Source organism: Squalius cephalus (genome assembly GCF_949319135.1).
Source record: "Squalius cephalus genome assembly, chromosome: 8".
Lineage (NCBI taxonomy): Eukaryota > Metazoa > Chordata > Actinopteri > Cypriniformes > Leuciscidae > Squalius > Squalius cephalus.
This window is the reverse complement of record NC_137129.1, coordinates 4,262,852-4,285,764: the sequence shown is the minus strand read 5'-3', so window position 1 is coordinate 4,285,764 and position 22,913 is coordinate 4,262,852. Positions and strand designations below refer to the sequence as shown.

Here is a 22,913-nt window from a genome sequence, read left to right as displayed (position 1 = left end):
ATGGATTTGTAGTATACTTAGTATGAAATAAATGTATTTTAATTGTGGCATACTTTTTTTTTCCCCACTAGGGATTACGGTCTCACCTATTCCTGAATAATGTATTTTTTAATGTAAGCAAAAAAGTGGCTTTGTTTGGTCTTTTATTGATGGCATGATCAGTTGTGAATGTTATCTGACACAAATGAAGGACACAACCTCTGATATTTAGATACGTTTAGATATGTAGATACATTTAGCAATCCTTGAAAATATCACATATTCTTAAAAAAATCATTTAATACTGACATACAGTGTAATGATTAGATTTAGATTTCCTTCCCAACACTTAAGGCTTTTGTTTAGTAAAATTAATAATAAAACTATTACTAATAATTCAATAAATATCTAATAAGCCCATTGGAAAACATTTCTCTTTACAGGTCTTTTAGTATTGTGACTTAACTTTTTATTTTACCTTGATCTCCTGGCTCCATTCCCTCTGTCCCAGTCATCATTTTGCTTTCTTCAGTGGTCGGATGTATTCTGTCTCTCAGGCCTTTGCGGTTTCTTGTCCAGGCCACCCATAACCAGAGACGATTTTTTTGTATGTCCTCATCAAATAAAACCATGGACAGCTGGGACCAAATTTCTGAAGAATATTCAGTGTTTCGATTAAAAACATCAGCTTTCCGCAGTGCGTTTGCCACAGCATCAACCCCTCCTGCTTTCCCCCACAGATCTGCTCTTACAAGCTGTTTGCCCTTTTTATATCTCCACATTGTCACTATATACAGACTTCTTCCAACTCCTAGAAAGAAAGTAGCTCCACATTCAACATCTTTAATTGTAACACACCTGTTGTAGTTGTCTTGTAATGACACACCCACAACGGGAGTGGCCTTATGAAACTATTCTTTATAACACACAAGCCCTGTGTATTTTCAGTGGATAAAGGTAATAAGTCATTTCATTTCAGTTATTCCCTTCAGTTAAAACCTTTAAAACAAATTATCATGGGTGATTTACCACAAAAGCAGTAAATTACATAATCAAAGACTTTAAATTGCAAAAAATTTAATCTGCAAAGATGAAACTTTTTGAACAATATTCCAGTTTGTTAAAAAAGTAAAAAATAAAAAAAAATCTGTGTTTGGTTGCCTAATTAGAGATGTTTTATGTCCTCTAGAGCTGTGTTTCCCAACCCTGCTCCTGGAGCCACACCAATAGTGCACATTTTTGATTTCTCCCTTATCTGACCCGTATATTTCTGGTCTTGAAGTCTCTACTAACAAGCTGATGAGTTTATTCAGGTGTGATTGATTAGGAAGATGTGGGTTTAAAAACACTGGCTTAAGAGTGTAGGGAAAGACTTTTGTCCTCAGTAGTGGACATTATATTTTAGTGAATTTCTCTGACATGCCACAGTTTTAGTCTGAATGTCAGAGATACCAAATGTTTGGAAATTTCACAATGACAACTGCCTCTCCATGGACTTTAAAAATTACTGACATTAATTTAGTGGTCAAATTGAACAGTCTTATGGACATATGATAATATTTTGTAATGATCATTTAAATCGGACACATTTTTAAATTGTTCTTAATAAATAAACATCTCAGGAAAATGTTATGGGGTTTCAAATCAAAGTATGATTTTCTGTTACGAAACAAGACATCGATTTCATACATGATTAGAAGTCTGTATTTAGCATACATTTTAATTGCCAAACTATAAGGTTCCATATGACCTTTGAGCACTTGATAATGTTAAAAATTGTTTGGATAGCTTTCATGAATGAATTGAGCTGTAATTACTTACCAAATTAAGAACATCAAGACAGTCCATCACAGAGCTCGCACACACAGAAATACACACATTATGTCTGAATAATATTTATGTATATATGCATCTATGTATGTACGTTAGCCACATTTTGATGAAAGTAAGCAGATTTTTTTAGGTTCACAAGCTTTCCTCAATCTGGAGTAAATGTATCATGTAATTTATACGCGGTCACTTGGAGATCGTTATCACAGCATTTCATAAAGATCAATGCTTTTATCGACTTTTGTTTTGAAAGACTTGGACTTCAGGAGAAAACAGGCTTGTAGATGATTATTATAATGGCCAGTAATAATAATTTGCTAATATCAAACTTTTTGCGTGACTTACCTTTCATAATCAGGATGCAGCAGCTTCTCTATGTTTATTGTCTGTCACTATAGCCACACAGCCTATTTAACCCAACAGCTGGGTTGTTACTAGAAATTTTTAGAAAACGATTTTCAGAATGACCCAATATTTTTTGGAAAATAACCCAACATAGTGACCCAATACGTGTAACCCAACGGTTGGTTTAAAAAAAGTTTTACATTCAACTTTTTTTTTTTTCTTCACTGTGCACTGTTAAAACAAAGATAATTTCTTTCTTATTCAGGGTTGCCTGTCATCAGGACAAGACCTCAACCAGCTGCAAAGCAGTGAATCAAAACTTAGAGATATGACAGAAAACAACCTTCACACAGACTTATTGAAACATTCTCCTCATTAATGTAGCACACAGCAATGAATCAAGCGGATAAACCTGAAGGAGTAGCTATGAATGCAGAGGGAAAAATGTTTTCCACATTGATTTAAGTTTTCTGAACCCACTGGCAGTTTCTTTCTTCTTATTTCAGGCATAAACTCACTCAATTTTAATGATTTTTCTCAGAAAACAAGTCCTAATAAATGTATCTTGATTTAAGAATGTTTTGATATTTGTACTGGAAAACAAGACAAAAATACTGAGTAAGAAAATCTTTATTTTCTTTTTTTTTTTGCAGTGCATGACCCCAGGCATAGTTGCACTATATGGGGGTTAAAAGCATTCCTCTGTTGGGTCACCCTCAGGTCGCCTCTCAGATAAAACATGGCATGAATAAATGCACTTAAGAAGACTGTGATTAACTATAGACTACATAATAAATATAATCTGCTTGTTTCTATCGGAAGTACATCTGTGTGTCAGCGACCTGGTTTCCAGTTCTGCCTAGTAAAGCATAGTGCCTGGAAACATTTGTCTTAAGAATAGATAAAGAGGGAAGTGGTACTCTGCCTCTGAGACAGATTAAGAAATGCTCATTTAGGAGATTCTTGAACTGGTTATTAAAGTAACAGTAATTATTTTCTTTAATCCACTGCCAAGCTGACACTGACAAGGTCACACCGGCCTTCAGAGAGACAACACAGAATTTGTGGAAAGTTTATCACTTCCTCAGCCTTGAAGGGGAAGGAGATCACATTACAAAACACACTAAATACGTAAAACTATTCATTCCTTAAATCTGAAATCTAGAGACAATGCATAAGATGCAAAGAATTAGAAATAAAAATCTTGCATATTTAAATATATACGTTAGATACAATTGGATATCAGAACGAAGTCAATGATCAACGCAGGCAGAGTAGAACTCCACTGGTACCGGGGAATAAAGAATGACACACACTCAGAAGTGTAGTTCATTCAGTAGTCAGCTTTATTGTGCTCGTGCCATAGTTTATATAGCAAGTCTAGGGCGTAGGCTGGAAAGAAAGGAGACTGTCAGCTGAGTTGAAAGAGTCCATATAGAGACAAACAACTCCATTCATGATTATACCATATGCAACATCGCTCCTTATGGATAATAAGTTGCACGTCTTATGAGCATGTGACTAAACAGGGTGTACAAGAAATGATTAGATAGACAGAAAAGGAGATGCAAACATTTATCTTAACACTGGCCTTCAAGAGAGACAACACAGAATTTTTGGAATGGATAGTTTTTCACTTCCTCAGCCTTAAAGGGGAAGGATCACATTACAAAACACACTAAATGAGTAAAACTAATCTAAAATCTGAAATCTAAAGACATGCATAAGATGCAAAATTAGAATTTTTTTTTTTTGCATATTTAAATATATACAGTGTATGTGCATTGATTATTTAAACAACAACAACAACAACAACAACCAACGAATGCAAATTGTGCAATTGTGTCCATCAGTGTGATTGAGTTTGCTTCACATTTCAATTCTTTTTTAGCTCTTGAAAGTTTGTCTAGAAGAGTTTTGTTTCTTCATTCGTAGTTTCACCACAGGAAACAAGATTCGTGAGCATGAATATACACGAAGTAGTGCTGACGTGCTAATGAATATTCACGATGCTGTGCACACCTCCAAACCTCTTGTTGCGCGCGTGCATTTACCCCACAACAGAATAAAGTACAGGTAGGCACGCGGATTATCATTTAACCCTTTGATAAACCACTTATTATCTGTTTTTGTGTGCAGAGTTCAGAGTTGTATCGGATTGTAATCGACAAGCTAATCGCACGTGCTTTAGTGGTAGCGGTCCGTTCAGACTTTTACGTTACGTTATTTCATATTCTCCTATCGATGAAAACTCATCGGCTGTTTGCCGTCATGTTGGGTTTATAGCCGTTTTCTCTTTATTAATAAACTAAAAGTTCTAACAGTTATGATTGGAGTAAGAACAACCAACGATAGGTTGCAATTACTGACATTTCGCCAACAAATTCGAAGTCGTATTATTAATATCATCGGGTTACGGTTTAGTGAGAATCCGTTGATTTTTTTGTTTTTGTTTTGTTTTTTAAACAACGACAACAAACATCATATATTTCGTTCGAGATGTAATTCTTGCGTTGTTAAAATAGTTTGTAAAACAGTACACGTGATCAGAGATAAACATATTTCAACTCCACACACACACACATACTGTACACTGCAGATAAAGTAAGATGATGTTAGCATGCTATTCTGAATGTAGCTTGCAAGTTAACTCTGTGTTGTTGTTTCTCTCTTTCGCCTTCATGTTGTTTCTTGGTATTTTCGTTTGTTGTCTTCACTGCAGTCCAGTTCAGTTATGTTGTCTTCCAGCAGCTCGACAGGTTTGTTCTGTCACTGATTCTTGCACACTCACATTCCTGCTATTATGTTATATATTCTGCCCTAATTGTAGTGAATTGTGTTCCAGGGTGCCACAGTCAACTTTATAATGCCATACGTTCATATCTGCACAATCAGAACAGAGAACAGCCCATCATTGGTAAGAGACATTACAACATCTAAAACGATTTAGGGTGTGTTGTGTTCACGCTTGGCATGTTTGGTTCGATTAAAACTGTAAGTGTGGCATTGTTTTGGATGTTCGGTAAGTTCCATCTCGAAATATACATCATAAAAGTCAACCAATCAGGTTGTGAACATATCTCTATCTATGCTTTTAGGTTTGGTATCTTTAGTGTTAAAAATGCTGGTGTGAACGCTAAGCAGACCTGGGGCCCGTACCATGATGGCTGATACCAAATAGCTGTCTATGAAAGAGGACAACTAAAAGAAAAAGGCTTGCTATATCAGTGCAAGTAAAAATTGTGAAGTTAGTTTATACAGTTGATAAAGGTATTGAGAGAATTGAACTTTTAAGCTCACATGTAGTCTTTTTATAGCCTAATCTGTTGATTCTAAAGCGTATTTATATTACCATTTAAACTGTGCGTAAAAATAATTGATAAACTAAAATTGTACGTGTGATTGATTAATAATTACGTAAATAATATCTAAATCTTACAAAATTATTATTCTAAATAAGTGTTACTAAAAGCCAGATGATTTTGTCTTTAAAAATCGTGACCTTTAATTTGAAGTAGAAACAGGTGGAGTGACTTTATCCTTTGCTCACAGCTGATTGGTCCAATTTCAGTTTGAGATCTCTTACTTGGAACATAACCTGACCCGGACCAGGTTAGCCGTTGAGCGTAAGTTACTATGGTGATGAACACTGCTAAAAGCCAAACCACTTTCATGGTGCCTAAAACCCAGGGTTGGCGCAAACTAAACTGAAACATAGCTGGCTAGCCACCTAAACCGGCTTCATGGTACAGGCCCCAGGACTAATGTTTTCTTTGTTGTTGTTTTTGGTCCGGACCTAACGAACCAAGCAAAATGAACTACAAGTGTGTACACAAATCTGCTTTATATGTGTTCATTTGAACCTGTTTGGATGTTTCAGGTCTGAACTCCATCACTGAGGTGTTGACATACTGTCAGCCTGCACTGTACTTCTGTGACGTCTGCTTTTTGAGAATAACCAAGCCTGACATCAGAAACCACATCATGGGCAGCATTCACAGATACAATTACATGGTAAGATATTGAGATTTTTATATTTTAAAGATCTTTAACTTGAGATGACACACTTACAGATATGGAAGCTTGTTTCCGCCACAAAATAAAACATTTTAAAAGATAATTGCGACTTTTTATCTCACAATTGCGAGTTTACATCTCGCAATTCTGACTTTATTTCTCAGAATTGCGAGATATAAAGTCAGAATTGCGTGAAATAAAGTCGCAATTGTGTGTTATAAAGTCAATATTGCGAGATATAAAGTCAGAATTGCGTGTTATAAAGTCAGAATTCTGACTTTTTTTCTCGCAATTGCAACTTTATATCACGCAATTCTGACTTTATAACACATAATTGCGAGTTTATATCTCGCGATTCTGACATCTTTTCTCACAATTGTGAGATATAAAGTCCAATTCTAAGGGAAAAAAAGACGGACTTTAAAAAAAATTTTTTTTTTTTACCTCAGAATAGTTTATATCTCACAATTCTGACTTTATAACACGCAATTGCGACTTTATATCATGCAATTCTTACTTTATATCTCCCAATTGCGACTTTATTTCTCAGAATTGCGACTTTATATCTCGCAATTGCGACTTTATTTCTCAGAATTGCGACTTTATATCTCGCAATTGCGACTTTATATCTCAGAATTGCGACTTTATATCTCACAATTGCGACTTTATTTCTCAGAATTGCGACTTTATATCTCACAATCGCGACTTTATTTCTCACAATTCTGACTTCATATCTCGCAATTCTGAGAAAAAAGTCACAATTCTGACTTGATATATCGCAATTGTGAGAAAAAAAGCCAGAATTGTGAGATAAAAAGTCGCAATTATTATTTATTTATTTATTATTCAGTGGCGGAAACAAGCTTCCATATACAGAGCCCCTAAAGGGACGTGGTGAAAAATAAAATATGAAATGGGAGGAAAAATAATAAGTCAATGCTTTTGCGAGCGAACACAAAGTTTCTTGGGGGAATACAAATGTTTTTGTGAGCGAACGCGAAAAGCATTGACTTATTATTTTTCCTCTCATTTCATATTTTGTTTTTATTTTCATTATTTTTCCTCCACTATGTCCCTTTAAGGGCTCTGTAGTTTCTACTGTTTTCTTCTATATTTTATATACAAGGAAATATGAAAATATATGATTTTTATGATGTATAATTTACTTTTCTTTCATGTTTTGCTTTTCTTACATTAAGTATCATTATTAAGTATGTTTTGATTTGTTTAACATATTTATTGTTTACAATTATTATGTTTTATTGTATAATTTTGTTTAGATTTTCCTCAATGCACTCTTAATTAATTTACACTCTTTTATGACTCTCTTTAATACTGTATATACACAATTCTCTTGTGCTCCCATGACCACTTCCATGCAGAAGTACAGTATATTTTTTATTATAGAAATACAGTATATTTTGTAGTATGGATTGGGAGCAATATGAGCAGAATCAAGAAACTACCAGTCTATCCACTGTACGAGAATATTACATCTGCATTAGGGATGTTGCGGTGACGGATTTTTTCCACCGGTTAATCGACGTGTAAAAAAAACGGTAATCCCGGTGTCACCGGGGTTGCGTGTCAGGGATTTCGGTTGGCCGAAAATGCGGACGTGCACACGTCTCAATTTTACTTTCACTTTAATTAGCGGCAATTCAGTAGCATTTGTTTGAATTAATCATGGGTTAATTTATTTTATTCTTAATAAAAATACACAAAACAATAAGACACTCGCTTGTATTACACACATCTTTATTGCAAAATGAATAATAACTTAACACACCATGTAAAAACTAAACAAAAGCACTTATGAAACACCTTTAAAGTGCATTTATTAAAACGAACCACTGCACACATCGTGCAAGTATCAAACAAGAAATTATATTAAAAAAATCACTATTCGTTAAATAAAGTGCCTGCCTTTTTCAGCAAAAAAAAACAAAAACAAAAAAAAAAAAAACACCGCACAACCATCGAATATGAAACGAACAAACATCAAAAACTTCGTTAAATAAGGTAGCCTACCCGAATAATCACTGGACACTTAAGTGCAAAAAAAAAAAAACTAATATAAAAATTAAACTCACGTTTGCATTTCTCTTTGAAACCAGATCTTCCGCCATCCTTTGCCAGTTAGCTCGCCTCACTCTCCTCAAATGATAAATGAAATCGGACATCTGCTGCTTAAAGGCCTGATCACATATCGCGTCTTTTGCGCGCGCAAGTTCGTTATTTCAAATGTAGGCGCGCGGTATGCGCGCTCATAATGGAAGCTCGTTTTTTCAAAGCGCGTCCGCGCCGCATCGAGATAAAAACATCTCAACTTTTCTGAATGCCGCAAGCTCACCGCAGGTCGCGTGACAAGAACCAAGCTTAGCAACGACAGATGCCTCCGGAGCGCAACCACCCGAGCGCTTTGGAAAAAGGAGAACGCGGTGCGCCTTGCGTTTTCTATGCGTTTTTAGGCGCGATATGTGAACGTTCCGCTTACGCTAAATTACGAAGGCACGTAGTCACTAACTGAATTAAGTGCTTTATTACTAACTTATAGGCTAAAACTTCAACACGATGGTGACGGTGCCGGTGGTCAAGTGCTATGACCGGTAGGTGGGTTAAACACCGTGTATCACCGGTAACACCGACTATCGCAACAAGCCTAATCTGCATATATTCTTCTTTAATTTGTATTTTCTAGCAATATTTGATTTTTTTTAAGTGTAATCTTGTAAAGAGAAATTATATATATATATATATATATAAGTAGTAGAAGTAATCTTATGTGTGCCACCATTGAAAAGAAATCAAGAAGATAATGAAATAATTGAAGAATAGGAGGAGAACATGTGAATGAGGTCATTGGTCATGAACTGCATGAAAAAGAAGTTGCGATTGGGTTTGTTAGCGGTCAGTTCTGTTTTGGCATTTGGAAACTCCCGGACTGAGATGTCTTTTGAAAGAGAGAAGACTTTCTACGACAGAAGCTACAGTAGTCAACATTTGAAGTGGATCAAAACCTTTCATCAAAGTTATACATGAATTTTGAACAATACCCGTTCTTGTCTTAGGACAACTTTGCTTTTGATCCACTTCAAATATTGACTACTGTACATCACCTTTAAGCAAATCTGACATTTGCTTTTAAGTTTTTTATTGCTGTGGTTAGAATCTAGAAACTCCATCACTCACGGCATATTATCATTAGTTTTATCAATATTATATCTTGTAGCTTTAAAACTGTGCTTCTTTTTTTCTCTTGTGCAGTTTGCCTCAGATGTCTTTGTGTTTATTAACTTAAGATAGATAATTTTTACTTCTGTCACGATCATGATTACTTGATCGTAATACATATAATTTCGTTCATGTCACTTACAGTGCAAGCCTTATTCAGAATTTGTTTTCCTTGGAATTGTATATAATAACAAAAATAATAAATAATTTTCATATATATTTCACTATCTTTACAACAGTTTATATATATATATATATTAGGGCTGTCAAAAGATTAATCGCATCCAAAATAAAAGTTTGTGTTTAAATAATATATGTGTGTGTACTGTGTATAATTAAATTTGTATATATAAATACACACACATGCTTGTATATATTTAAGAAAAATGTGTAATTTATATAAAAAAAATATATATTTATATATAATATAAATTATATATAAATATATACAGTATATGTATGCAAATATTTCTTAAATATATACATGCATGTGTGTGTATTTATATATACAAAATAATTATACACAGTACACACACATATATTATGTAAACACAAACTTTTATTTTGGATGCGATTAATCTTTTGACAGCCCTAATATATATATATATATATGTATATATGTATATATATATATATATATATATATATATGTATATATATGTATATGTGTGTGTGTATATATATATATATAATATATGTTACAACATACAATATATGTTGTAAACAGTTATTATATATATATATATATAAACTATATATATATATTCTTTGGCAAAATATGATTGAAATGTAAACTGCACAATTAATAGGGTTATCGCAAATATTTGCAATTAGATCAAATAACAATGAATAAATGATTAATCCATACATTTTTTTCCCCACCGTCTGTCATCTCATCAGTTTTCTTATGTAATTGTTTTTTGGGGGAATTTCCGTAACAGAAATATCACCATGCGTGTGGGTGGAGAGCTTACACAGACCTGACTCTTCTGGCTCGGCCTCTCATGGATATCGCAAAAATGGTTGAGAAGAGGGAGGGAACAGGTGATGTACAGGTAAAATAAAACTGTGGAGTATCAAAATAGTTTTGTTATATATTAAAATATAGCTTTACTAACCTTCCATTTTCTCTCATAAGGTTCTACATGTGGATGAAGTCATCTACAACATGTTGACATCATTGCCTGTCACTGATGGTCTGTCTTTTATGTCTTATCTTATTGCTCCAATTCGCCTTCATTCAACACTTAAAATGGCTGCAATCAAAAAAACAACAACTTATATTTATACTTATTAGTAAAATAAGAGCGATCATCTCAGAAATATTTATCTTGGTTTTTGTTGAATTATGTTGTTTGAAGCCTGTTGATACAGAAGTTTAATGTAGTTTACATTTATTAATTTAGCAGAATCTTCTATCTAGATTGACTTTTAATTCAGCATTGCCGTTTACAGTAGTTTACATCAGATTGGGCCATTTTCACATTTTGTCACTTGATACTAAATGCCTACTGGGGCCGGTTTCACAAAGATAGGCTTTGACTATGGCTTAGATATAGTAGATAGTCAGACTTCAGATAGACATCTAAATCAGACCGTTGCACAAAGCACTTAAGACTCTGACTATCTTAAGTAGGACTACACTGCAATGCATTCTGGGTAAAATAAGACACTTTTCAAAAAAAACTAAAAACATGGTGGATCTAGTAAGCGCATTCAACCGCTCAGTGCAGTTTACCCCAGCGGAAAATATGTGTTTGTTGGAGGAGTATAACAGTTACAAGGATGTTTTACTTGGGAAATTTAGCGGAGAATGTAGTAACAAGAAGAAATATTTAAATTATGAGCCATTTTCCCTTTTCTTTTGGCTGTTTGTAATGTAACTGATTGTTACTGCTGGTTGCCAAGGTAACATAGAGTCTTAGACCTAAGTTAGCCTGGTGGTAAGAGGTGTTTAATATTTTTGGTCTAAATTAAGTCAGTCTTTATTTTTGTGAAACAGTCTAACTTGCATTAGACTAGTCTATGAGCAAATTTTAGACTTGTCTAACACTATAGACCGGTCTAAAATAGCGTTGTGAAACCGGCCCCTGGACTCTAAACAGTGTTTTTGACATGTCTACCTGTAACCCTCGTCACACTCTTTCCTCAATTTTCTTAGCTTTTGCTCAGATGAACACAATTAAGAATCAGCGAAACAGCCCGTCTGAAGGTATGCATACTGTAATGTGTTTAATATGACTTAATCTGTTCTGATATACTGTAGTAATTAGATATTGAAACATGTTTGGTATATTTTAATGTATCTAGGGCAGCGAGAGTCTGGATGCACAGATGGGACTGCACAACTTCTAACTTCAGGATGTTTGTTCCCAACACAATCTGTATCTACAACACCAAATATGATTGAACCTCAAACGGTCTCAACCAATTCAACACTAAACGCATCGCCCCCTAGGATCGCAGGTCCTGTCAAACCATTACTCAGATGCCAGGAGGCGTCTACACATCAGAGCCTTGTGGATTCTCATGTTTCATCTACAATATCTTGTCTAGAAAGCTCCCCATCTCCAGCCTTCAGCCAACACATAAATCAAGATCAACCTCTGATCGCAGACAGAAATCAGAGTCTACAACCAAATGTGATGCCATCTGAAAACCAGTGTCTCACTGAAACGAGGCCAATCACTGTCATAAGACCACCAAGACAGTGGAGCCCCATTAGAATAGCTTTCCAGAATGACACTTTGCATGCTAGTGAAGAAGATGGGAATAATGTCATGCATTCATTTGGAGTCAGCTATGAAGCACATCCTCTGCATCTGGCCCAAACAATGCCGTATGAAGCCCAGCTGCAAACACCAGTGAGCAACATGGTACCAGAGATAACCCAGAGTCTAACAAGCAGCCGTAGATTTTTCATAAATGAAAGCTCACCTGATAGTCCAGAGCCTGTCAGGGATGTGGAGATTACCAGTGTTATCAAGCTCATCAGAACCCAGATGCTAACAAAAGCATTGGATCCAGCTGCGACACACGGTTCAAATCAGTGGAATGATGAGGCTAATCCAAAGGAACCAATCGTCATCAACCGGGTAGCATGTGGTAGTGTACTTTTTTGTTTTTTTTCTCTCATTACAATGTTTTGATTTGCACTTTATTTGGAACTTGCTATATTTATATTTCTTTTGAAGAAATTATTACTTTTATTAAAGGGATATTTCACCGCTGGAAAGATGAATGTGTATTTAAATTGGGTCATTTATGTAGTAGAAATGTGAAATTATTTTAGAAGTTGGTGCCTTCTACACTCACCTAAAGGATTATTAGGAACACCATACTAATACTGTGTTTGACCCCCTTTCGCCTTCAGAACTGCCTTAATTCTACGTGGCATTGATTCAACAAGGTGCTGAAAGCATTCTTTAGAAATGTTGGCCCATATTGATAGGATAGCATCTTGCAGTTGATGGAGATTTGTGGGATGCACATCCAGGGCACGAAGCTCCCGTTCCACCACATCCCAAAGATGCTCTATTGGGTTGAGATCTGGTGACTGTGGGGGCCATTTTAGTACAGTGAACTCATTGTCATGTTCAAGAAACCAATTTGAAATGATTCGAGCTTTGTGACATGGTGCATTATCCTGCTGGAAGTAGCCATCAGAGGATGGGTACATGGTGGTCATAAAGGGATGGACATGGTCAGAAACAATGCTCAGGTAGGCCGTGGCATTTAAACGATGCCCAATTGGCACTAAGGGGCCTAAAGTGTGCCAAGAAAACATCCCCCACACCATTACACCACCACCACCAGCCTGCACAGTGGTAACAAGGCATGATGGATCCATGTTCTCATTCTGTTTACGCCAAATTCTGACTCTACCATCTGAATGTCTCAACAGAAATCGAGACTCATCAGACCAGGCAACATTTTTCCAGTCTTCAACTGTCCAATTTTGGTGAGCTCGTGCAAATTGTAGCCTCTTTTTCCTATTTGTAGTGGAGATGAGTGGTACCTGGTGGGGTCTTCTGCTGTTGTAGCCCATCCGCCTCAAGGTTGTGCGTGTTGTGGCTTCACAAATGCTTTGCTGCATACCTCGGTTGTAACGAGTGGTTATTTCAGTCAAAGTTGCTCTTCTATCAGCTTGAATCAGTCGGCCCATTCTCTTCTGACCTCTAGCATCAACAAGGCATTTTCGCCCACAGGACTGCCGCATACTGGATGTTTTTCCCTTTTCACACCATTCTTTGTAAACCCTAGAAATGGTTGTGTGTGAAAATCCCAGTAACTGAGCAGATTGTGAAATACTCAGACCGGCCCGTCTGGCACCAACAACCATGCCACGCTCAAAATTGCTTAAATCACCTTTCTTTCCCATTCTGACATTCAGTTTGGAGTTCAGGAGATTGTCTTGACCAGGACCACACCCCTAAATGCATTGAAGCAACTGCCATGTGATTGGTTGTTTAGATAGGCTAATTGCATTAATGAGAAATTGAACAGGTGTTCCTAATAATCCTTTAGGTGAGTGTAGACTGAGAAAAGCCAGAAAATGTTTTTTTGGCTCATGTGGTTGAAAGACAACAACTCCCAGAATGCACTTGCTTCGCTGCCCTATGAGGCCACTCCCAAGCCACGCCTACCGGTTACAGAGGGCAGTATCGGAAGAAATGATACAACTAGGCTACTAGTCGACTCGAAACTGAAAAGACGGCGTTTTATCGTGAGATCGCCCTATGGGCGGGTTGAAGACATGCGGGACGAGCTCCTCCGACTGGCTGGAGTCTCTCGCCTCTGGACAAAAAAGCCTCTGATGACGCTAAATGATGATTTTTGTGTCATCTGAGGGTTTTTTCAGACACACAATACAGAAATCTCTCGTCTCAGGGGGACATGACATGAGGGAGGGAAGCACAGTCACTCGAAAATACTACTGGGTTTCTACTGATACAAAGCTTAATGCTAATCGGTGAAGTATCCCTTTAACTAATACAGTCATTTATAATGTTGAAAAAGATTTCTGATTCAAATAAATGCTGAACTTTCTTAGTTTGCATCATCATTTCCACAAAAATATTAAAACTGTTTTCAACATTGATAGTAATGAGAAATGCGAGCGCCAAATCAGCATATTAGAATGATTTCTGAAGGATCATGTGACACTGAAGACTGAAGAATGAGTAATGTAACTGAGTAATGATGCTGAAAATTCAGCTTTGATCACAGGAATAAATTACATTTTAAAATATATTAAAGTAGAAAAAGGTTATTTTAAATTGTAATAATTCACAATATTACTGTTTTTACTGTATTTTGTATCCAGTAAATTCAGGCTTGGTGAGCAAAAGAGATTTTTAACCCACAGCTACAATAATTGTGCAACGTAATTATCAAATATACTTTAATTTAATCCCATGGTTGGGATGTAATCCCATGGTTTTCCCAATGAAAAAGTGTAATTATAAATGTATAAGTTGCACAACCAGATACTAATTGTGCTTTTCTGATTTCTCTAGTTGAATATGATAAATGTTGCACACATTCTTATTGAACATATATTTTACAATATCCATATATTTTACTTTAATTCTCATTTATATTTACAGTGGAGGCTCAATCAGACAACTTTGAAGAAAAGGACGTCTTTCTGTTCTCACAAAACCCAATTGCCCAGTCGCCTCTTGCTCAGACTCAAAGCTCTTCTGATCAAGTTGAGTCCTTTGAGGATTTTCTAGAAAACTACAAGGGTCGAAAGCCTCTTATCGGTGAGTGCAGCCACATAGTGTGCGATCTCAGTGCACCCCAGATGAAATTAAGAATAAACTAAACAAATAAACATGCTTTAGGTAATTTAGCACAATAGTCACGTACAAAAGATGATGCCTTGATTCAAATTCACTGCACTAAACTGTGTGTGAGCATGTTTGTCACAGGTCTACAAGCTGTTATCAAGTGCCAGAGTGTGGACGGGAATCCACCGCCATGTTGTTACCTGTGTCAGTTGTGTGCTATGAAGCTGAAGAAGAATAAAATATTCAGCCACTTGACTAGCTGTTACCATCAGCGAAACTACCTAGTAAGTGTTCACAGTGTATATAATGTGACATGCACAAATATACATTTCTAGTCATTTCTAGTTAAGTTAAAGGTGCTGAAACTCCCCAATAATGCCTGTGATTAAATTATTAGCTTTAATTATTGAAAAATATATATACAGTACTGTGCAAAAGTCTTAGGTATGTTAACCCCCCCCCCCCCCCCAAAAAAGGTTTTAAGTCAGTTATTTCTCTTTTGCTGTAGTGTGTCAGTAGGAAATATCAGTTTACATTTCCAAACATTCTTTTTGCCATTAATTGTTATAATCCAGTGAGATTTGTGTATGCACAAGGAGTCTGACAACAGCCGGTATGATCTGATCTCACCATCATCGAGTCCGTCTGTGATTACATGAAGAAACAGAAGAAACTGAGACAGACTAAATCCAGAAGAACTGCGGGAACGTCTCCGAGATGCTTGAAGAAACCTTCCTGCAAAGCTACAGTACTGGGAAAAGCACTGGCACTTGTGTTAAAATGCTGTAAAATGAGAATGCTTTCAAAAATAAAATCACAAATTGAATTTATTTATGATTTAACTTCTATTAACTAATTCAAATCAATATATGGTAACGACCCTTTGCGTTTAAAACGGCTTTTGTCCAGGTACACTTGCGCATAGTTTTTCAGGGAGCTTTGCAGGAAGGTTTCTTCAGCATCTCGGAGACGTTCCCGCAGTTCTTCTTGATTTAGTCTGTCTCAGTTTCTTCTGTTTCTTCATGTAATCACAGACGGACTTGATGATGGTGAGATCAGATCATACCGGCTGATGTCAGACTCCTTGTGCATACACAAATCTCACTGGATTATTACAATTAATGGCAAAAAGAATGTAAACTGGAAATGTAAACTGATATTTCCTACTGAAGGATTCAAATTTAAGAATATGTTTTAGATCTGCTGATCCTACTTCCTTACATAACATCACATGAAAAACTAAGGTGAATTACACTGTATTGGGCATTCAAGGTGAACATGATGGCATCAATTTACTGATCAGAAGTCAGCTGTAAGTCAGCTGTCTAAACATTGTAATAGTCAGGGGTTTTGTTAGTCTTTGATCTTCCAACTAAGAGTTGAACTGTGTGTGAATGTTACATAGTCTTAGGTCTCGTGACCATTTGTTGTTTATACCATTTGGGGGGGGGGGGGGTACCATTATCTCAGTTGGGGGCAATTGGGGGATGATAACATGCCTAAGACTTTTGCACAGTACTGTATACTTATGCTTTATACTGGCACCATATTTGTAGTTGCTGCTCATGCAAATATCTTCTTGTTGGCAGAAAGTTCTCCACCCGCAGCTCCTGCCTATAAAGCGTAAACGCTGCAACACTAATGAGATGCTTGAGGACATTGCTATTCAGCTGGAGAAAGAGGACGGAAGAGGACAAATTAAGGTACTACCTATGTTCATATTATAAACTAATGTGATTTTCATAGCCTTATTGGATTTAGATGTGATTGTGTAGAGCTGTTTGGTAATTTCATCTTGTTCTGAAGGTGATGAGGTTGTCCGCATGTCTCATAAGTGATGTACTGCACAAGGATTATCAATGGTGTAAGTACAGCAGATGAAAGCAGAATACATTATACTTTGTCAGTGAGAGATAAAATTCTCCTTTTTTTTTACCAAAAAGGTATGAATGTGTTGAACTGTGGAGCTGGTGTGGAGTGGAGATCAGATCTGCTGTCTTTCAAGGATAGAACTGACAAAACCACAGGTGTGTGTGTGTGTGTGTGTGTGTAATGCCTAAATCAAGTTACAAGGTTTTTGACCCGTGAATGTCAGACATATGCATTCTTTGTCCATCATTAGATTTACATTAGCATTATGTTTTCATCAACTTTCAGGTTATAAAGTTTATTGATGCTATGTGTAGTCGCTCAGTTTCTTCTGTCACTTGACCAAAATCTCATTATAAAAGATAAAATGCTATTTAAGACAGTATTGGCTGTGACTCGACTCTTCTCTGCTCTTCAAATACATAAAACATCAGCCTTTATATATATACATATCGTGTTTCTAAAGTAAATAATATTTCGTACTTATTCGAACAACCATTTCTTTATTCTCCTTCTCTTTGCAAACTAGCAAAGACGCTCCAAAATGTGTGTGTGACACTTCATTCATGATAGAGGTGGGTGGAGTTATGAGGTTTGACTGACAGTTTGAGGATCCAATGGAGTTATGAGGTTTAGTTGCAAGCTCTTTTTAATACTTTTCATTGGTTAAAAAGAGTCACTCATTAATGGGTTGGGGTTTTAACCAACACTAACAAGATAAATTAAAGCTGCAAGCAGCATTTATCGGGGTTCAAGCAGTTAAGGCCTTTAAGGCTTTTAAGCACAAAAGCATCAAAAGTTATTAAGTTTTAGTTAGCAAGCATTTAACCACTCACATAATAGATGGAAAAGACCATTTACAGCCAATACAGGCAATGTACCTTAGGAAATATATGGTTTTAAAGCTTTTTAACAGTTATAGCGCCACCTATGGTCCGATCTCCATGAAATTGTGCATGCTTATTAAGGATGTCATGTCACATCTGCTCACCAATTTTCATGAAGTTCTGAGTTTTCATTTAGGATTTATAGGCTTTTTAGTGTATTTTGCCACGCCCATTTTATAAATCACCCTATTATAGCCATTCGAATGCAAAAGTTCAAAAAAGTTGATAATTATTGATCTAGAGAGTCCAGAAAATTGTCCTAGACTCGTTTGGTTCCGATCGGACGAAAAACCTAGGACTAGTTCGCAAAAGTAGGTTTTAAACATATTTGCCAATATTTAATGAACGGTTTGATTGACAGCAGTGATTCTTGAGGCAAAGTTGTTTAGTATGAGGAGGTCTAACAACTGATATGCATATTGTGTGGATGTGTGCAACACCACGTGATTACAGAACCGAAAAAACTCATTAGCGCCAACTAGTGGCCGATTTCTTTCAAAATTCTTACAGACCTCTTGGGCCATGAGTCAAACATGCCCATCGAGTTTCATTCCGATCGGCCTCCATTAACCTCGTCTAATAGGTGCTCAAATTCATTGGCCAATGGCGGCCATGTTTTTTGAGATACACCAATATCCTCATAGACATACATGGCACCTTGGACCAAGACACTGCATACCAATTTTCAAGTCGATCGGACTAACGGTCAGGTGGTTATAGCCTTTCTCATGTTTTTTTCAAGTTATAGCGCCATCTAGTGTTCAATCGTCGTGATTTTTTTTACTGTGACCTCACATTGACCTCTTACACATGTGTACCAAGTTTGGTGAAGATACCTCATTTCGATCACGAGTTATAACCATTTTAGTAAAACTAGCTCCACCTTCGAACGTTTTGGCGCCCCTTAGCGACCGTGAATCGAAATTTCATTATTGATATTCAGACTCCACAGAACATTTCTGCACTGGTTTGGTTCTGATCGGACAAAAAACCTAGGACTAGTTTACAAAAGTATGTTTTTGACAAAATTCAAAATGGCGGAGATATACGTTTTGTCCGTCTTGAGCCAAGGATTACAGTGATATAAGACACTTGAGTCTACGACAAACCGTCTAGGAGTTATTAGCGATTTCATACTTTTGCTTACTATAGCGCCACCTATTGGCCAATCGGGGTCATACTCTGTCAACCTTTCCTTGATTTTTGTACTACCATCTGGCAAAGTTTCAAGTCTCCAGCACTTACGGTTTGGGCTGCACGATGCGTTTTACGCATAGACTGTAAAAAATATGGACAAAGCGTCTGTGACGTCACCCATAGACTTTCTGAAGAACGGTTTTGAAGCCGTTTATGGGGGGTATGGGATCTTGGGAAATCCTAACCCCGCCCACCTTCTGGCCAATCCATATATGGGTAAATGACGCGAGTCCGGTTATTCTGCAAATGGAACAGCGCGCGTCACTCAGCTCGCTCTGCTACTCCGGTTATCTCTATATGTATATTTCAGGCAACAATAAAACGAAATAACGTTTTCATTTAAAGAAATCTTAAACATTATAGCCACACAAATGTGGTTCAGGCAACGCGTATTGATTATATTCACTGCACACGTTAGCCTATTTATAACAAAACGAAATATAAAAGTTAAACTAACCCTACCTCTTTTCGTTTAAATATAATATAAAAATATGAAACATTTTAATATGGTCCAGGCAATATGTGCATTTGTACTAAACAACAGATGTTGCAGTGAACAACATTACAGATCATCTTCGTTGTATTAAAATTTAAAATGACAAAACTCAACCCAGTCTCTTTTTGTTAAATTTCAGTTTTATCAATATTAGCCATTATAAAAGTATAAGTAAAAGGTACAAGAAGCTATACAAATAAAGCAAACAATTCAGTCAAACATACAAAGTCAGCGCTCTAGTCTAACCATACAACGGTAAAGTTAAATAGCTTATAAAGTTATGAAACTTCACTTAGCCCTCAGCCAAAACTATTGGCCAGGGAACAAATTATAGATTCACGAGACCAAAGATCGCCCGTTAGATATACACAAGACGAATTACATCTCATGTTTAACCACTACAGAGATGTCAGAGTCAGCGACAGACGTCATAACAACTAGCCGAGGAAAGGCTGTTCCAGGCGAGGTACATGAGCGCCGAGCGCCCGGTGATCGCCTGCATCTCACAACCTGGATAAAATTTTCATAAATCTTTATAAATAAACCACAGATTTGAGCTTTAAACAACTACATTCTCGCCTGAAAAATTCTTAAAACTACATTTCATGATACAAAAACAGTAGTATTATATTTCAACTGTATATTAAAAAATGGCGCTTCTTATGTTGTCATTCTCCTCAAGCTGTCAATCAAAGTTAACCACGCCCTTATTTGGCATACATTTTATATCTAAATACTATCTAAACTAACGAGTTAGAAAAAAATTCACCCCCCTCACAGTTGTCAGGCACTCGGAACCTATCGAAAAATACAATAAAAGTCCATGGGACCAACCTGTAAAAACATGAATTTATGCTGTGAAAACGGACATTTTAACATGGGGGTCTATGGAGATTTGCTCCCTTTTGGGACCTGCCCCTAGCGGATTTTCGATGTATTGCAGTTTTTCGCACTTCCGCGTAGGCTTCATTTTTCAGACTAGATGTTGACGCTTGGTTTTACGGCAGAAGAAAAATAATAAAAATCTGGACAATTACAATAGGGTTTCAGCAGCTCTTCGTGCTTGAACCCCTAACAAGAATATTCCTTAAAGATAAATAAATATATAAATATTGCACACAACTGGATAATTATTTTATCTAATATTACTCCTGAAGTATTTTTTTTTTTCTTTTCAAGGATCTTGTGATATTTATACTGGAAAACAAGACAAAGAAAAGAGTTACAGGCAGATAATAACATATTCATCTATTTCTAAAGGTCCCAGTCAGACTCTGAAACGCCCAGCCGAGTCTCTGCTGCCCCCTTCTGAGAAATGGCCTGTTAAAGCTCCTGATGGACCTCCAACTCATCAGGTGGCCAAAAAAATGAAGAATGACCATCCTAAGCATGTCAAGAGCACCAACAAAGTAAAGAACCCAGTGTTTAAGGTAAGCCTGTCACTGCAGGAGGGACCCGTCGTGATTGAGAGAACTTCTCTAAGACACGCGGTCACAGTGGCGCCGGAGATCGAGGGCCAGAGCCGTGCGTCAACATGTGTGGATGATGATGATGTGACGAACACACATCCTGAGGGACGCCCACACACAATACACTGCGAGAACACACAGCCGTATCCTGAAGGACATGTGCTCGCTCAGACGGACATTCCCACACACACGGAGGTGGTCTCGCACACAGACAGCCGTGTGTTTGAGGATGAGTTCATGAATCCTGCTCAGTATGCATACTCAGGGCGGTTTGACCAATCTCAAGGCATTCAGAAGATTGACCCTTATATCAGACCTAAGGACTGTGGTTCGGTGGAGGGGGCGGTCGCTGTCACGTATGCTGATTGGCCGAGGCAGGACCGGTCCTTCTATAACAACGAATGGATTGCGATGAGGCAAAACCAGTATGGAAGTGATCATCCTTGGGGTGAAGGTTACATGCAGTACTGATGTGAATGAGTCTTCCGGCACTTAAGCGTCAGTAACAAATAGTTTGAGCGTTTTTTTGAGAAGATTTTGCATCAGAATTCAGTCCAAACTGTATTTGTCTTTTTTGTTTTTTTTTTTAAACCAGATTTTGTGCCGTTGGTAAAAAAATGTATTGAACCATCACTGAATTATTAAGCTGTATTTGGAAATACACAAAAAATGGCTTCTATTTCATTTATACATATCGTTTGTGCTTCTTTAGTTAATGCAGGTTAATCATCTTTTGATGATTTGAAAAAACTTCTTTTTGTAGATTTTTCATCAACATAATTCATTTAACTTCCTCTATCAAAAAACATTGATTATTTTTTGGTTAATACCTGCTTTTGTAGTTGTTGTATCAATTATTTTGAGATGTGTATATATATATATATATATACACACTCACTCACACACGCATACATATATATCTCAAAATAATTGATACAACAACTACAAAGGCAGGTATTAACCAAAAAATAATCAATGTTTTTTGATAGAGGAAGTTAAATGAATTATGTTGATGAAAAATCTACAAAAAGAAGTTAAAGCTCAGGTTTTCACATCATCAAAAGACAAATTCAATGGATTAACCTGCATTAACTAATGAAGCACACAAATGATAGAAGCCTATTGTGTGTGTTTTTTGTTTTTCTTGTATATATATAATTCAAATAGTTGTTGTTTTGGTTATACATGTAAAATGCATGTTATCCTTGGTTCAAATGTATGTTTTAGAATCCATGAACAATGGATCTGGTTTACAAGCATTACATGTAATTCAAGTTTATTTTCTTTTGTAATTTTCAGTGTTACTGACAATTCATATTCTTTAAAATTAATTTAGAGAGACAGTTTAATGTTAAGTCAATACTTGTTCAATCCAGTATTTATAAAAAAAATTGTCACTGCTGTTGTAATTGAATTTTAAGTTCATCACAAGTACTAAACTCAAATTATTTTTATTGTGAAGTCTTGTTTTAAAAGTAAATTCCTATTTCTAAATAAAAATCTTCTTTTCACAGACCTGTCATTTTTTTTGTATGTTACATATTTAGTCTGTATTTTATTACCAAGTTGATGAGAGTATTTAAAAACTTGGTAACATGGACACCCTAAAATAAAGGAAAAATCAGTGTAATTATACATTTAAGTACTGAGTAATAAGAATTAACTACATGAACTTACTATAGGGGTTTAGTTTTAAGTAATTAAGCACAATTTATGGCAATTATATGCTATAGTAACTAAATGTAACGTGCAAAAAAGAGAGACTGTATAATAAAGTGTTTCTTTAGTTTAAACA

General features: G+C 36.3%; 1 protein-coding gene across 1 annotated transcript; it reads left to right on the top strand.

Annotated features, from left to right (window-relative positions):
- The first annotated feature begins 4,070 nt into the window (after nt 1-4,070).
- LOC307163388 (uncharacterized protein) lies at nt 4,071-22,626 on the top strand. The gene is made up of 14 exons (XM_079879414.1): nt 4,071-4,112; nt 4,877-4,913; nt 5,000-5,071; nt 6,035-6,168; nt 10,347-10,460; nt 10,544-10,601; nt 11,567-11,617; nt 11,716-12,510; nt 15,015-15,173; nt 15,342-15,484; nt 16,790-16,903; nt 17,007-17,064; nt 17,144-17,227; nt 20,910-22,626. The coding sequence occupies exons 2-14, from the start codon at nt 4,889-4,891 to the stop codon at nt 21,587-21,589; spliced, it is 2,487 nt and encodes an 828-aa protein (XP_079735540.1). The 5' UTR covers nt 4,071-4,112; nt 4,877-4,888; the 3' UTR covers nt 21,590-22,626.
- Nucleotides 22,627-22,913: the final 287 nt, after the last annotated feature.

What these genes read in the sequence shown, in the direction of transcription:
- LOC307163388 (XM_079879414.1), top strand. Translation starts at nt 4,889, where the DNA reads ATGTTGTCTTCCAGCAGCTCGACAG. An exon ending in CAGAGAACAGCCCATCATTG is followed by an intron (nt 5,072 to 6,034) that starts GTAAGAGACATT and finishes TGGATGTTTCAG; the next exon opens with GTCTGAACTCCATCACTGAG. An exon ending in AGGGAACAGGTGATGTACAG is followed by an intron (nt 10,461 to 10,543) that starts GTAAAATAAAAC and finishes TTCTCTCATAAG; the next exon opens with GTTCTACATGTGGATGAAGT.